Genomic DNA, 17934 nt, shown 5'->3' with positions numbered 1-17934 from the left:
TAGTCAACACTTTAAAACGTTTGATTGATTTATTTTATTGGGTTTGCTGCCAGAAGGAACAGAACGTGGCTGGGTGTGCAGAGTTGGGTGCACGGTTTCCTGGGGCGGGAGGAGGTCTTGGGGAGGGTGGGGCGACACCCAGGTAACACCCAGGAACCCGCAGCGCTCCGTGCCTGCAGCGTCGATGTACAGTCAGCCTTTTCCGTGTCAGCACCTGTTCATTAGGAACCGGACCAAGACTCCCAAAGAGCTCTCAGATGGCCCAAATTCTGTATCTCTGCCAATCTGCACTAGAATTTAATAACCTTGAGGTGAAATTTGGGCCTTTCCTCACCGCTAATCCCCAAAACCATCTCGCTTTCCCTTTCTCTGAATAACAGTTTAGTTTATGTGGGGAGGGAGGGAGGAAGCTGGGGGCAGAGGAAGGGGGGGAGCAAACCGATCTTACATTTCTTAAAGGACGGTCCACTTTCCTTCAGAGCAGATAGAGTTTCTTGTAGGTCCGAGACTTAAGCTTGTTCTTTCCATAGCTTCCCCATCTTCAATTGTCAGATCGTTGTTGGAAATTCGCACCGTTCATTAACTATTGACAAACCTCCAAGTTTCGTTCTTGTAATGAAATAATGCAAAAGGAAGCATGTAAGCCTGCAATCGTGATTCTGCTATATTTTTTAAAAGGTTATGTGTTGTCCCTTTAATGTTCCACTAGGTTTAGCGCACTGTTAGAAATATGGGAGATACTCCATAAATATTAGTTTATTCCCACGCCTTGCTCTGCAAAGGAACTGAAGTGATTTAGTAGGAAATACATAGACTATAATAGCAAGTGCCTAATAAAATAGAAGGCTTCAGAGCTCCTTCTGCCCTGCCCCCACCCCAGGGGAGGAAACAACGTAGTGAACCACGTGTCTGTCCCGTGCGTTGCACAGAGAACAGCATGGCTGTGGACTTTTTGGAGGCTCACTCCAGGGCAGATGGCCATTGAATGGAATGGCAGATGGGATCAGCTGTACAACTGCAAGTTGCTCTCACTCATTCTCACTCTCCTGAGTGCTTGGTAAGTTTTTGGGTGTCTTAAATACACGTGTAGGATTTTGCGACTTCAATAAAGGAGGTGCCCAATAAATATTCATAAATGAGGGAACTCATAAAGAAAGTGTGTGTGTATACAGTATAGAAAATGCCCATACTCTGTCTTTCCATCACTCCAATGACAGTTACTATGTTCAAATGAGAAGGATAGATTTCCATGGGTATTACATAAATTCACACTCGCTCGCATCTGTGTGTACTTACATGTATGCACACATACATGTATATACACATACACATTCTTCGCATCCGGTTTTGACCCTACTGTCTGTTCACCCTCTTTCTCAGAGCCCCTCACCATGGTACGTCCCCAGCATTATGAGACCCTAGAAGAGGAGACAGTCTCATTTTATACAGCCGGCCAGCTGAGAATGGTATTTACTTTTTAAAATGGTTGAAAACAAATCAAAAGAATATTACTGGGTGACACATGAACATGACCTCAAGTTCCAGTTTCAGCGTGTGCAAATAAAGTTTTATTGGATCCCAACCATATTCGTTCATTTACCTACTGTCTCTGGCTGCTTTTGCGCTATGGCAGGGAAGTCGAGCAGGTGTGAGAGAGGCCAGCTGGACTGCAGAAACCCAAATACTTGCTATCTGGCCCTCTACAAAAAGGTTTGCTGATCCCTACCTTAGAAGATACAAAAAATGAGTAGGATGGGCTTCCCTGGTGGCGCAGTGGTTGAGAGTCCGCCTGCCGATGCAGGGGACACGGGTTCGTGCCCCGGTCCAGGAAGATCCCACATGCCGCAGAGCGGCTGGGCCCGTGAGCCATGGCCACTGAGCCTGCGCATCCGGAGCCTGTGCTCCGCAACGGGAGAGGCCACGACAGTGAGAGGCCCGCGTAACGCAAAAAAAAAAAAAAAAAAATGAGTAGGATGAAATCTACCTGGCTGAAGCCACACCTCACAATATTTGAGAAAATATTTCCCCAATTCGCCCTTTCTTTTAGGAGAAATTAGAAAAGAATAAGAAAATTGTTGTCAACTTTTATTGTTTTCAAAAGGGCCTCATAACTTTTTTTTCCCAAACATCACTTTATGTCCCAGTAGTTACTCTTGTGATTATATCCTGGCGTGATATAACGGAAGGACAAGTCAGGAGGTGCTGAGTGGTGGAACATATAACAGAAAGTTTAGTCTGATTTACAATTTGCCTTAAGGATCAACATGGAAGAGAAAACCTACCAAGACTTACCAAGTTTGTAGGACAGGAAGGAAGAGGGGGAATCACAGATGCATTTCGGGACCCTGAGTATCCGTCGGTATTACAGTCTGCCCCGACTTGATAATGCCTTGTGTGTATGTGCACTGTTTTTGACTTTTGTGACCACGTTGTTTCATAAACATTAGCTATTGGAACATACTGGTAAGAAGCACATACTGTTATTTCCATTCCAGAAGGAAGTGGCGGTAAACTCTGCATGTAGCTCTTTCTATGGCAGCAAATCAGTACCAGATACAAGAGAATGCAGGGTTTTTTTCCTTTTTTGCCACACACAAATCTCTGCATGGTGGATGTGGTCCGCAGTATGATAAAGAATTATTACCTGAGTTTTCATGTGAATACTTGACTATTTAGTGTGATTTCCTCTGTGGCATCTGGCATAGTGTTTAGTTGTTATCCTACCCGTGGCCACTATAATGTGACCTCATGAATCAACTAATTAGATACTTCATTCTCTAAAACTAAGAGTCTTTGCTTTCTTTTGTGCACCACTCTCTCATATTTGGGGTCAGCAAACGGTCAGTGAGTAGGCCAGAAGTTTCCTGCATCTTCAAATCCCACCTCCTTCTTCATACCTTTGCCTTTTTAGTTGTCTTTTAAAAGAAATGTGTTGACAGTGAACTCACTGTCCTTGTATCTCAATCAGAATACACCAGCAGAGGAAGCATACATAAGTCGATCATTGCATCCTACCGTAATGGTATTTCAGCATCACAGAATGTGTATGCCGGCAGAGAGACTGTAGAATTCCTTTCCATCCCTACAGATACGGAACCAGGGACTCAGGAAGGATGAGGGACTTCTCTAAGGTCTTACAGTTACTTGTAGCAAACTTGGGAGAAGAGCTTTTTTGCCTTCCTTGTTTGTTTGCGTTATCTTCCTTTTGGGCCACCTTAAGTGTGATTCTGATATAAACATTAAATTACAAGGGTTCAGTGAAATGTCACAAGAATATCTGTTCCTAGAATATGTTCTGTTTGGCTATGAAACACTGAGACTTGATTCCATGGATACGTAGGAAAATTACTTGCTGGATATATTACGTCAACCTTTTCGGAATAGTTATTAAACTATAAGATAATAGAAGGTGACAGAAGCTATAATTATCCAGATAGTTTAGGAGAAAAGTAATACAAAAGCATATCTATTCTTTATCTTCAGTAATAAATATATTTGAACTGAGCCTATTACTTGAGAAACCATTCCCATTCATTATCAGTCACTGCAGTCAGTTTGTTGGTTGAGGGGGCTATTTGGGGGGGAATTACTACCCTAATAGAGTGGAAGACTCAACTCAACTGGCTCTTCACTATCTTGATTTATTTTTCCTAGAGAATCTAAAAATGGAAAGAAGTAGAGTTGAACAATTGTTCCTTATCTTGACACGTTCATTCCAGTCATATGCTTTATTTTCTTCCTGACACTTGTGACTATCTGAAATTTTCTTCTTCGTTGATTTGTTGACTGGTTTACTCCCCTGTCCCATACTGCCAAGAATGGAAGCTGCAGAAAGGTGGCCTCATCTGTCTTATTCACCACTGTATCACCAGCACCTATGACAGTGCCTGGGCTCTGAAAGGAATTCCATATTACCTGCTCAAGCAGGAGCAGTTGGCCATGTTGACTAGAGTGTGAAGTGTTGAACTGTGAGGTTGTAAAGTCTACGGATGGGGAAGAGAGTCTTCATAACTGACCTTGAAAGCATCATTCTGCATGCTGACCTCTTGGGTCTTTATTCAATGTCCCCACCCCTGCTTCCACAGTACCTGTACGTGTGTTGTAATTGTCGGTTTCCTTGTCTCTCTCTCTCTCTCCCATTGATGACTTGAGGGATAGGACCAAGTCCCATTCACCTATATGTCCCAGATGCTAAATGCAGTGACCAGCAGAGTGAGTGAGTGAGTCCGTGAGTACGCGCATGCGGCTTTTAGCACAAGTGCCTGAGAACATACTGTATCTTTGTGCTTTACCTTTTCACGTAGAAAGCGTAATGACTGACTGCTAAGTGTCTTTTAATACTTGTCTGGAGAAATACCTGCCTTCAGGAAAATACTTGCTTGCCAGTTGAGCTCCTTTTGTTAAGATAAGCTCTTTATATAGACTGTCACTGTCCAGTAGAAATGGAGTGTGAGCCACACATGTAATTTTAAATTTCAAATCACCACATTTAAAAAGCTTCTTAGGGACTTCCCTGGTGGCGCAGTGGTTAAGAATCCGCCTGCCAATGAAGGGGACATGGATTTGATCCCTGGTCCGGGAAGATCCCACATGCCGCGGAGCAACTAAGCCCGTGTGCCACAACTACTGAGCCTGTGCCCTAGAGCCCGCATGCCGCAACTACTGAGCCTATGTGCTCCAACTACTGAAGCCCGCACCCCTAGAGCCTGTGCTCCGCAGCAAGAGAAGTCACCGCGATGAGAAGTCCTTGCACCGCATCGAAGAGTAGCCCCTGCTCGCTGCAACTAGAGAAAGCCCGTGCGCAGCAACGAAGACCCAAGCAGCCAAAAATAAATAAATAAATTTTTTAAAAAAAAACTTTTTAAAAAGTGAAGTTAATTTTAATATATTTTATTTAACTGAACATATCCAAATATTCTTACTTCAGCATGAATCAATATATAAAATTATTACTGAGATATTTTACATTGCTTTTTCTCATACCGTCTTGAAATCCAGTGTGTATTTTATATCTCAGTGTGGGTCCTAAATTATCATCAGGAATACTTGATCTGTATTTTATTTCATAAAATTGAAAGTTGAAATAGTAGATTCACATATCCAAATTGTTCCAACACTTAAATTTGTTCCAGTATCTGAATGGAGAATGTTTTTAAATTTAAATTTCTTAATTAAATAAAATTTAGAAACTCAGTTCTATAGTCACACTAGTACTATTTTATTGCCAGTCACTAAATATGGCTGGTGGCTACTGTTTTGGCCAGCCCAGATTGTAAACTCTTTCCTTTTTTAAAAATTTTATTGAAGCATAGCTGATTTATAACGTGTTAATTTTTGCTGTACAGCATAGTGACTCAGTTGTACATATATTCTTTTTCATATTCTTTTCCATTACGGTGTATCACAAGATATTGACTATAGTTCCCTGTGCTATACAGTGGGACCTCATTATCCTGTACATATAATAGTGTAAACTCTTCTTAAATAAACCTTTTCTATATATCTTCCTTTATTTTCAAACACCCACCACCTTCTACCACTTCAGATCGCTGCATGTTGCGTTCCGGAGTGGGTGTCTTTGTGGTCATCTGGTCCCACTTGCTCCTCCTGTAGGACCAGGGTCGCAGAGAGGAAGTGGCTTGTCCAGTACGATTGTCCACAGCTCTCAGTGCCGGCTTTTCGCTCACTCCTCCACCAGGCACTGCCAGCTCCCTCCTTTGGGAGGGATAGAGTCCGGGGCCTGTGCCTGCAGGGGATCTTCCGTGCACAGCCAGGGATTCCCTTCTCTCTGCCAGCCAGTGGACCCCAGGGGAGCCGTCCCCGGCCGCCTACCCCTGCCGCCCATGGGAGGTGGCAGAGGCAGCTGGCAGCTTGGACCAGCTGGCTGGCTCCAGGCTGAGGTCATGCTGGTGAGTTGGACAGACAGCCTGCTCCAGGGACGGAGGGCAGACCGAGTGCAAAGACAGATGGAACCAAGGCCAGCGCTCATTTATCCAAAGGTGCTGCTCCTACAAGGAGTGTGGAAAGGACCACCAATCCCTCAGTGTGATTTAGTCACCGCCTTTTTTCTTTTTTCATGTGTCTCATCTGAAAATGAAGAATCGTCTGTGACTACGAGTTAAGCATTTCCTAGGGTGCCTTTTTGTCATTTATAACCACTGACAGGTTTAGTACTTTTCTTTCTTGTTCCCCACGTTGTTCAGAACCCGCTCAAGCTCTCTTGACATCATCTTTATCTAGGGTGCCAAAATTAATGCAGTGACAATGGATCCATTTTTCTTTCTGAAGGAAAAATATTTTGACTCTCTTATGGTGAGGCTGGTCTGCTTCTAAGAAAACTGGAGTGGGTGCAGCACGAAATAGTTCTCAGCCTATCAAAACATGCACTTTCCTCGTTATCAGGAGCCGGGGACAGGGTTGGGATGCTGCAGCCTCCCTGGTGACTGCAAGAATCGCTCTTTTTCATTTTTTTCCTGTTCGCATTTCCCATTCTTCTGTATACTCCCCACCCTCCACTTCTCCACATCGCTATGTCATATTTTTTTTCAAAGTGCACTTTGAAACGATTGGAACTTCAAGATCACCAAGTGACAGTATCACCTCCACAGAAATCAAATACATTGTTGTTTGTGTGTCAGCTCAGCCATGTGGAGACACAGTATAAAATGACAACCAAGAGTAGTTTAATTGGCTGACAAATAGTCAAAGCTATATATTGGCTGAAGAATAGTCAAAGCTTGTCTTGGAATCCTGGCAAGGAGTTTGCCGGAACTAAGGGGAAAACAGTCCCCTGGCAGCAGGAAAATGTCTAGTGTATTGATTTGGTTTTATTTTCATTGGCATATTTAATCACAGTGTTTTGATTCCTGGATTAGAATTTATTTGGGGGGGTATAACCATTACTCAAGATGCCAAACTGGAAAGTGATTTTTACTTTTTTGTGCTAGTTTTATGCTCTAATAACGCATGGACAAGAATAACGCTCGATGAAACATGTCAGTGCTGGTAAGAAATCAGGAATTATTTTGAACAAGATGATGAGGAAACTTTTTTTTTTGTGGTTCGCGGGCCTCTCACTGTTAAGGCCTTTCCCGCTGCGGAGCACAGGCTCCGGACACGCAGGCTCAGCGGCCATGGCTCACGGGCCCAGCCGCTCCGCAGCATGTGGGATCCTCCCAGACCGGGGCACGAACCTGTGTCCCCGGCATCGGCAGGCGGACTCTCAACCACTGCGCCACCAGAGAAGCCCCAGCTGCACAGTTTTACTTTGAAGATTCATACTAATTTGCTCATCACCCAGAAGACAACAGTCTCTTGAGACTGAAGTGGAAACGTTTTATGAAACTTCAGCCAAAGAATGAAGTTTTCTTCTTTTCTTGTTTGTTTCAGCTATCATAAGGTCTTGTTTTCTAGAATTATTGACAGAACTGTCAATTCAGTTTGGGAGGAATAAAAGCTAATATTTGTGACAGTCTTGGGTAAGTGCCTTTGTGCTGAGAGTAAGTACTCCAGGAGCATGAGAGTTACCTGCCAGGGTGTGTGCTGGGTAGGGAGAAGGTGACTAAGGTTTTAGTAATATTACCATCAAATCTAGGACCCGCAGGGCTGCCCTCCTTGGCAGTGATGCTGTTTAAAGTTCGTCTAGTTTAGAAATGGTGGACAAAAGCCCATATTTTCTTTAAGGAAGAAAATCTAAACAAGCTATGTCTTAGAATTTATGTTTGGTGGGTCAATCACTTACCACAAAATCCAATGTAACAAATTCATATTATGGTAGCATAAAAGTTGTGACAGATTCTCAACTTCTGAACATGTGGGGGAAAGCAAGGAATTATTCCAGTTGAAAAATACCTGAGCCTGTTTTCCTAATTTCCAGCTATGCTTTTACTGGTAGAGATCAATGGGAAAGTATAGCTTTGCCAGCCTTAGATGGAGAAGGTCAAGGGTGCTTATAAATATATTTTAAAGTATCATTAGTGTCTATAAAGGAAGAAGAAAAGGAAGGTCCTGGAGCCAGTAGGAAATCAGCCAGTTTTTAAGCTGACTGTCCACTTCAGCTTACTGAAAATAAGGAAAGGAAATTGTACAGATGCTCTTCACGCGTCCAGAATGATTTCTATCAGGAGAAAGCATACAAAAGTTTTACTTTTTATTCTTTTCTCCGCCTCGCCTATTACTATTACAATAAAAATCCTTCTGACAAAAAATACACTTATTTTTTATTATGAAGATCCAAATAGAGTTTATCACTTTTGGATCTGAGTCACATTTCGTCCCCCACCGTCCTCCCCCTCCCCCTTTTGTCAGATGTTGGTTTTGTAGGCAGTGGAGGACCTTTCCAGAATGCTTCCCTCATGTAGATGGTTTCTGTGGGAAGGCAAGCGCGTGAGCGTCAGTGCACGCAGCAGGCCCTCGGGAATGTTGGACCAGAGTGGTTTTCATGTGGTTTGCAGTGAGGCCCGAGAGGAGCATGCAGTCCCCTTGTAGTGGAAGGTCATGGCCGTGGTCCTCCTTTCCCTTCCATTTTCTATCACTGCCCAGCGGAAAATAAGACCCCTTACAAGGGAGGAAGGAGGAAGGTCCTTGATCTCCAAAGCAGACATACAGTGAGTAGTCGTTGGCAGGAATTCACACTTGGGGCCCTTAATGAAGCAGGTGGGCAGCAGCTCCAGAGACCCCCAACCACATCCTCACACAACACCTCTGCACATGTGCTTCAGTCTCCACACCTTTTAACAGTCAGTCCTGCAAAGTCAAATGCACTGATCTCCAAAGTCAAGGGCTTTGAGTGTTAGAAGCACACACATGAAGTCTTTTCAATGAAGCATCATCTTTTTTCTTCCTGCTCATTTTCTGGGTGGATTTAGGTTTTCTCACCAGGACCTAAAAAGTTATAGGTCCGGTCTGACATTTCAGCCATTTCTTGCTAAAGCTGTGTGGGTACCATGTGTTTGTGTGTGTGAACGGTTCCTGACTGAGTAAATTTCTTCCAGTGCGTGTGTCCATCCTAGCAGAAGATAGCCCAGCAGGCCTTGAGCACTGCTGCTACTTTATTTCACATCATGAATATTCAGAGGCTGCAGTCATTGAGGACTCAGGTGGCAAAAATAGTAAGGTGATGGAAGCACACCCTGACATGAACGCCAAGTCCACATTTCAGCGACTCAGAACCCCTGACTACAGCACAGATTTCCCATTCTCTGACCCTCGGACCTCAGGAGAGGGGGGTCCTGGGGACTCCTCTGAATCGGGCATCTGTTCCATACACCAACATGCTCACGGCTTGCTGTATGATGTTGTTTTTAAAAGACAACAGGCCCTTCTGTGCATCCTCCCCCATAAAATGCATTTAGGCTGATAGTTCAGCATAAAGGACACCCTGTTGAGACGGGCAATGCATGCATTGTTTTCCCCATCATGCAGTCAGGATCTCCATAGCAAAATCGAGTGTCTTCTGTCAAATCTTATTCTATATATTTTGTCACCATCAGCAGTTACACTAAAGTAGGAACTGCTCCATTCTATTATGGGTTAAATTCTGCTCTGTGCAGACCTAGTGGTGATGAATAAATTGCAGCCCTGTCTTTTTCCGAAGGATTCTAAAACAGGTTTTCAGAATTAGTGCTGGATTTTTGCTCCTGCATGTGTGAGGCTTTCGGAGAAGCCTCCTTTGCAGCATTCCCCCTTCCGAGGAATCACTTAGACACTTCCAGCTGGTGGCAGGGGACACAGCCATAATACAGCTTCCTCTGTCCCAGCTGTCTTTTTCACTACGCTAAATGCATTACGATGGCTGCACTCTCGTGTAAGGGTTCAGGTAGAGGGAGGTGTAGGATTAAGTCTGGAGACCGCCGTTGGGGTTTTTAAGGCTTCAGCTTCCCCAGCATCTTGGCATTTTGAATGGCTTCCTGCTTCGGGTCCAAGGTTTCTCTCCACTGATTGAAATGCTGCTGGAAGCCTGATTAAAGGTGCCTGAAGATATCACCTTCTACCAGGAAGCCCTGCGTGCTTGAGAGGATCTTTTTCAATGCATTATGGCTCATGCAGCCTCACAATTAAAGAAAAACAGGGATTTAGAAATCAATGCTGAAGAAGAGACTGAGAAAAAAAGGAAACACCGCAAACGGTCCCGGGATCGGAAGAAAAAGGTAGCTATGTATGCCAGCGCCTAGATCTTGCCTGGATCCTTTTTGTTTTAATCTCCTCTTGGCATCCGTTAGAAGCATTCGGGGCTATTTTTACATGCTGTGTGGAGTGTAAATTGGGTGTGTAAGTTGGGTGTGTAAGTCGGGAACAGATGATAGAAACCCTATGGCGGACAACCGGTGTAGGGTGGGCAAGACAAGGGAAGATTTTCTCCCGTGTGGGGATGATTGCAGTGCTCATGCGGAAGCCTTGCACTTTACACAGGCATGGGCACGCTGCCATGACACAGAAAGGAGTTGCAAGGGAGTTAAAAGGAGTTTCTTTCCAGCCTGGTCAAGGTGAAATGCACTGCGGTGGCTTAGGATTGAGGGAGAGGCTGGAGAACCAGGCTTTTTACTTCTTCCAGTTCTGTCTCGTGGAAAAGGAGCTTTTGTGCTAGAAGTGTGTCACATGTGTGCGTTTCTCAGGCAGATCTGTGACCTTAAAGATGTGGCAGAAAAGTCACTTCCTGCTTTTTTTTTTTTTTGGTTTGTTTCTTTGTTTCTTCTCTCCTTCTGCCTCTCGTTTCTATAAGGTACTTTTAGGTAGATTGTGCAATGGTCATAAACTGCTGGAAATAACTTTCTTTTGTTAAGTGCAGCGAAACCCAGAGAGGCTGGTCTTTCTCTGCTGGCTGAGAGCGATTATCCTGAAGGCAGGAATTCCCGTGACAGGGCAGGGACTTGCAGCCTTCAACACTGATTGCTTTAGATCAAAGCATGGGCATCGATCCTCCTCTACTGATGTTCCAATGCAAGGGAGCAAATAGGAGGACTATTCTAGGTCAGTTGTGTTTTATTACAGCCTGGGAGTGCTTACTGTTCGGTGGTTGTGCCCTTAAATATGACTCCTAGAAAGCGACCGGGGGAGTGAGGCCCCAAAGCACTTTTCTTCCTTGACAATTAATAAAAATTGACTAAAACTCTGTGACCTGAATAGGTCATAAAGCATTTTTATGTCTCTTTGTGAGAGTTCCCAAAGGAAAGATCATCTTCATTCGCTTTGAGCTGTGATGCCTGTGCTTTGCAAACGACATGCAGATTTCATCCGCCACATGCCCCTTTTCTCAGGAGTGAGCATGAATATTTTCCGTGCCTTTGCCATTTTCTTCCAAGTGTGGATCTAGAGAAGAAGCCCCTCTGCCTTTTGTTACCTGGCAGACTTGCTGAGACTGAGTTTGGAGGGCTGCAGTGGTTCTGCTGCAAGATGTTAAATATAGATGGTTCCTGCTTCAGGCTTCTTGTAAATAAACTTCTTGAACGTGTTTTCATGGAAGTACGAGCTTAAGTGAGGAAATTCTCCGCAAGTGTATTTCAACGCCTCGCACAGCAGAGCTGTTGTGAGATCGCCGTGGTTTGCTAGGTTCTGGTCTAATTTTACTGAAGTTAGGTTTGTCTGTGGGTTGGTCACTGTAGTTTTGACCCCTCTCTGCACATCTCCCCCCCACCCCAACTCCATGGTAAGCTAGCTTCTGAGAAACACGAAGCCAGGAACATACATCTGGATAAAGATACAGTTTCATCATTGATGTCGATAGTGTACGTAAGAGTTATTAGCCAAGCCAGGCTTATGGATAGCAGTTTCCTGTGGGAGCAATGACAGGTCCGTTGCTTGTGCCTCGTCCCCTATTTGACTTGGAAGCAAAAGAGGGGAGGGATGAGGCAAAGGGAGTTTCTGGGGTCACTGAGCTGAAGCAAATGCTTTGTGGACCAAAATGCTTTGTTATGAGTACAACAGAGTCTGTCCAATGTAAATCTCTTAGCAACCAGAAGGGAACATGGAGAAATATCAATATCGCTATTGTCAATGTGCAGGCAGATTTAAATGTTTTGTTCTCGGGGCACTCACAGAGGAGATCCAGAAAGGGGCTGGTGGATAACACTTTCATTGCTGTTGCGCTTGTTAATTCATAACACAATATAGTGTGTATATTCCCTATCAAAGGTACCTGTATTACAGAAGGTTTAGTATTCCTAGTCAAATGATCGCATGGACTGCTTCTAATTTGCAAAGTTAAGATTAAACGACTTTGAAGACACAATCTAGATCTCCTTCCGTGACATAGCATATGTAACACTTACTCTCTCCAGAGTGAATTGTTTCAACTTTGAGTTTCTTTTTCCTACCTTTTCTTAAAATCCTAATTCAGGCTTCTGGGCTACTTTGTTGCATGTTGTCAGCCCCATGTCAATTGGAAAAGCTGCTTTTAAATACGTTGTGGGTTGCTATGGGAATCACTGCTCGTCCTCATATGCAGAAATATCCTCTAGGATCTTTTAATTACATAAGGGAAGAGTGAGCACTCTCATAAAATCACCAAACACAGAAGAAAAACTTAGTATCTAGTTTATAAAATAAGGAATTTGACTCATGGTACCCCTGCAGTTCAGGTTTGAGCAAGCCGAAGGTGAACCTTTCTTGATTATATCTCTGTGACACAGAATCCTACAGTACGGGACGTTACTAAGCATTATAATCAAATCATAATACACGTGTCAAATGAACATAGCATTCAGGTTTCATCAGTGTTTTTAAACCCAGTGAGTTGCACATTTGGATATTTTGAATATTGAGAACCATGAATAAGTGATTAGCTGTCAAAAAGTAGGAAACTTCTAGGAATTTATAATTAGTTGAATTTTAATAATGATATATTTTCTTCTTGGCATCACAACTTTCGTGTCAAGAAAAAGAAAATCTTCCTGTTGGTTGAAAGGAAATTCGTCTAGATAGATGAACCCTTAATCATTTATCATCAAGTTTTCTGACTTTAAGCAGAAAAAAAAAAAGTTTCAATGCGTGTCTAGTATAAAAGTTCCTTACCCACACTGCCCTTCCCTGATATATGTTCCCCTTCATCCTCCTTCTGTCCTGAGGGGCTTAGTTTGGCAGCAAGTGGGAGGCATGGCAAAGGTAGACAGCACCTTTGGGCGGGTCCGTATTGGATCTATGCCCTCACTGAGCAACTTGCAGGGAGGAACTCTGTATCTCCTGCACCCAGCAAGTCCCTGGCGCACAGGTGGTGGTCAGTAGAGGGTCCAAGCCACCATGAACCCACAAGGGTTAGACTCACAAACGCTCTTCAGCCCCATATTTTCCTTGTTGCTGTTGGCTTTGGGTGCCATGTTACCTACATGGTTTGCCCTCTCTCCACATGAGCTGTAACATACATTTCAATATTGAGGAGTATTAGGAGAATCGACCTTTATTTATTCAGTATTTTTTAGGTAGGCTTGTATGTACTTAATACATCCTGTCAAAAAAAAAAAAAGCAACAACTTTGAGGTGACCCATGAAAATTTATACTAAAAAAAAGAAACATTTATGGAATTCCCTTCTCTCTCTGTATGACTGACACAGGAATATACCAGGATAAAGTAGCAGTTAATTCTGTGATTAATATCCTTTCTGATATTGGTGTCAAACTCATACAGCTGTTCAGTGGCAAAGCAGGAGTGACTTTCACGGCTTCATTTCTGCATTCGTGCATTCATTCAGTAAATATTTATTGAGGGATTTCTGGCATCAGGCGTTGCATTCCCCATTGGAGACAAAGCTAAACAAGGCAGAGTGGCAACGGTATGGTAGCTCCCCGCAGAGCGGGGAGGAAGAGAAGAGCACCATTAAATACCCTACAGATAAGGAGCCACAGTAAGACCCCCAGTTCAACTCGAATGGGCTCACAGAAGGTTCTCAGCAGAGCTGAACCTTGGAGGAGGAGTGAGCGAGATAGACAAGCAGAAGGACAGGAATCCCAGGCCCACAGCTGTTCAAGTATGAGAGAACATTCAGGTGTGTGAGAAACAAACGGTATTTTGGAGAAAAGGGGGCATGAGTATATGGCAGGAAAAATGGCTGGAAAAGTAGTCAGGGGCCAGATCACGAAAGTCTTTGTTTGCCATCTTACGGGATTGGAAACTAACCTGCTCAAAGGAGAGACGGACTTAAATCACCTTTGGTGGTGATGGTAGGGAGAGGAGACCGAAGAATTTTCTGAGTTTAGAACCATCCCTCAAGCATCAGTGTTGTAGACAGCAGCTGGGAAAGCCGTCAGGAAGCACCGATGGTGATGCAGGCATGAGAGATGCTGAGGGTCTGAACCAGGGCAGAGATGATGCCAATGGAGAAGCGGGTGTTGCGTACGAGAGATATTTAGAGGAAGACTCAGTAGAACTTGGCAGTGGGTTGTGTGTAGGATGTGAGAGGGAGAGATCGGATTCTAGGGTAACTGCCAAGTTTCTGGCTTGAAGCGGAAGATGAAGAATTAAATTTCCCAGATTCATTTCTTTTCTCCCAGGACATTTCTTGACCTCTTAAAAAATGCACCAGGTAGGGTGTTATTAAATTGCTTTTTTTAGGTGGAGGCTCATTTAATCTTCACAACAACCCTGCGAAGAAAGTATTTCTATTATCCCCATTTTACAGATGAGAAAACTGAGGCATGAGCCTTTAAGCTGTTCCCTCAAAGTCTCCACACTAATTCATGGTAGAGCTGAGATGGCAATTTCGGTAGCCTAACTCTCCAGGTGGTGGTCTTAACTACTACACTATACAGTGTATGTAGTTAATATTTCACAGCTCCACATCAAAGTGGGCTTGAGTCAGAGAATCTTCTAAAAGATAAGCTATTTTCTAAACATCTGGAACTTTGAATAACAGGCTTTATATCTCTAAGTAATCTAGTATCATAGTAAGTCTCTTTTTCTTACCCTCTGAAATAGATTTTAATGTTCTACCTTATGAATTTCTTTTTTTTTTAATTTTGAAAAATAAAGTGAAAAATTACCAACACCAGGATATCAAATCCTCAAAGACACGTTGCTGTAAAAACATAACAGTGTCTTAGGCGCCAGCTGTATACCAGGCAGTGTGCGGAGTGAGTCCCATGGGTCATCCTATTTTTTTCTCACAACTTTTCTATGAGGCAGGTGTTATTTTCATCCCCATTTTTCATAGCTAAAACCACGGCTTAAAGAGACTAAGTACCTTGCCTGAGGTCATATGGTTAGTAACTGGAGGGCCTAGACTTCAACTTGGGTCATAGGACTTTGGAATCTGTCCGTCTGGGTTTATTGTAATGAAACTCCCTCAGTCTCTTTAAGAGTTAAAGCAACTGAAGGATTTGAGAACAGATTTCGGGAGAGCTGAACTACTGAGTGTGATCTCTTGCCACAGAAGCTTGGTGCCTCCTGACATCTTACAGGCTCTCCCGTGCCTGGTTACCTAGGTACCTGTGGCACCCGTGATGTGAGATGCCAGGCGAGGTGACGCATTTACTGCAGCACCTGGACTTCGGGGAAGAGGATTGTATGGACAAAGGGAACCTAGTCTGTTTCCTGCTTTGCTGAGTCCATAGACTCCAGACATCTAGGGAGCCCGGTTTCTCTCTCAACATACTTGACACTCTGCACTGTAATTATGTGTTTACATGTGTGTCCTACCCAGGAAACTATGAGCTCCTTGAGGGCAGAGGTGGTATCGTACTCACCTACTACCAAACTGAGGCTTGCAGAGTAGGTGGTTCAGTGAGGGGTGGGGGGAAGGGAAGGGAGGGAGGGAGGAAGGTGGCTGGGTGGCTGGCAGGACGGGTGCGTGGGTGAGAGGCAGTATCATGCTTCGAAACGTGGACTGTAGGGTCAGACTGAGTTCAGGTGCTGGTGCTATCACTTGGCTGCTGTGTTCTTGGGGGATTTATTTAACCTTTGGATGCCTTAGTCTCTTCACCTGCAAAATGAAAACAATAATAGTATGTACTTAGCCACAGGGCTGTAATAAGATGTCAGTGAATTAGTATTGGAACAGCGCTTGGCACAGAGTAAGAGTCATAGAGTGGTAGTTGTTGTGTCTGTTCATAATGAACAGACACATAAACGGAAGAGTGAATGGACTGTTTCCAACCTGAGGCTTCAAGAAGGACTGTGCCAACAAGTCAGCTCACTGAAGCGGGGCAGGTAAGCTCCCTATAGGAGCACATCGGGCTGCTGCCCTGTCTTCACTCTTCCCCATTTGGAAAGGGATGGATGGAAGAAGGCTTAGCTTCTTCTCTCATAGGCAAGGCTGTAAACCTTTGTCCTTTGGTCTGCCAGAGATTTAGGCGTCGGGAGGCAGTTCAGTAAGACTTGTCAGCCGACTGGTTCTCTGTACTCTGTTACCATCACGGTACAATTTTTTTCCTCAGTAAAGTCATCTGTTCGTTAAAAAAAAAAAACAAAAAAAACCTTAATGCTATTAGATTAGAGCCCAAATAACTCATACCTTTATGCTGAACATAGATCAGGAATGATTTTATAGCAGTGTATCATAATGTGATTAATTATGCCTTCGAAATGATTGCTTATAACCTAGTACTACAAAATAAATGTATATAATACTCCTCCCCAATAAAGCCCAAGACTTAAGACACTGGCTTGCTCTTGATCAATTACCTTTATAACCAGTACAGGATCACGTTAGGGATAAATTCTACATTTATTAATGTCCAAATATGTTATTTTAAAGTTCTTTTTGTTAGTTTTGTCGCCGACATACTGCAGCGATTGAACTGTTTCTTCCTCACTCTCCAGGCCCTTGATCTTTTCTGTCTTTTAATTTTCCTTTGGCATGATGGTATATTATTGTGTGTTTTATTGAATTTCAATGTGGAAAAGTGTTACCTTTTCATAGGTATGCTTGAGGAAAATGAGGATTTGGCAGTGTTTTAAGTTCTTTACAGTTATAAGAAAAGTTTGCATCAATCATATCACATTTTACCTGCATCTGTTCATTTAATACAAATGTATTGTGCACCTCCATTGTGCCTGTCCCTGTACGGGGAACTGGTAAGATAAAGGATGGAAGCTGTAGGTCCATCTGCTTGCTCTCTTTGGGATTCTGCTTGTATTACTCTACACAGGTCGGGATGAAGGACTGAAGTAGAAAATGAGTATTTTTTAGTGGGCCTCCAGTGTGCTGAGTGCCTCTTGCATTCCTCATCTTATCTGAATTTATGTCAATACTATTCCATAATGTTATCCACATGTACAGAGGTATTAGCCTAAGCTTAAGTTTGTTATGTAACTTGCCTCAGTTACAGAAATAGCTGGGCTTAAGGCCAGGGTCTCTGTGGTTGTAAGTCCCTTGCTTGGGCCATCAGAACCTCTACAGAAGGGAGGTTCTTATTAATAGACATCTATGGTGAATTCTTATGTCAAGAGAAGAGTTATCACCTTTGAAATGTTAAAAGTTATTTAGTAATTGGGATTTTTATAAATTAATCATTTAAATTTAACTGCAAAGTCTAAATGTTGTGTAAACCATTACACTTAAGTTAGTGTAATTCTACATTTAAAAGAATTTTTAAGGGAAATTCAGTCACTGGAAATAAAAAGAATCATTAGCTTATACCTATTGACTAATATATAGGTTAAATATTGAAAGAGAATGTCTAAATACAATGTTACACTGTCAGTTACACAATCCAAACTTTATTCTAGAGATATTTCTGTAGAAAGGTAACATTTGGAAACAAGCAGTCTGCTCTAATTTTACCCAAATTGTTGTTTCTAGTTTGTACAAATGAAAAGCAGAAGAGTTGAAAGCAAAGCAATGGAAATAAAGCTTGAATCTTTTACATATAAATCACATTTTTCTGGCGCTTATCCCATTCACTCAAGATTATGCTTTCCTGGGCCCAAAGTGGTGTCATGAACTAGAAAAGTCCATCATTGCCAAATATAGGAGCTGCCTATAAAATGTGTAGATTTCAATTTA

At 43.0% G+C, this 17934-nt stretch overlaps 1 protein-coding gene across 22 annotated transcripts in view; it reads left to right on the top strand.

The window, feature by feature from the left end:
* ANK3 (ankyrin 3) overlaps window positions 1-17934 on the top strand; it is a 688018-nt gene that overhangs the window by 345848 nt on the left and 324236 nt on the right. For 7 of the 22 annotated variants that reach the window (XM_049696632.1, XM_049696630.1, XM_049696628.1 and 4 more), the window contains exon 1: window positions 9644-10148. The exons of 3 other annotated variants lie outside the window; for them this stretch is intronic. In XM_049696632.1, coding sequence (XP_049552589.1) covers window positions 10035-10148 — 114 coding nt within the window. In that variant the 5' untranslated portion in view covers window positions 9644-10034. Of the gene's footprint in view, window positions 1-9549; window positions 10149-17934 lie in introns of those variants that run through there. 12 more of the 22 variants (XM_049696618.1, XM_049696612.1, XM_049696617.1 and 9 more) reach the window with 8 other exon arrangements.

Source organism: Orcinus orca, chromosome 14 (assembly GCF_937001465.1).
Source record: "Orcinus orca chromosome 14, mOrcOrc1.1, whole genome shotgun sequence".
NCBI classification, from domain to species: Eukaryota; Metazoa; Chordata; class Mammalia; order Artiodactyla; family Delphinidae; genus Orcinus; species Orcinus orca.
The sequence above is the reverse complement of the archived record's forward strand: the minus strand, read 5'-3'. Positions and strand labels throughout refer to the sequence as shown.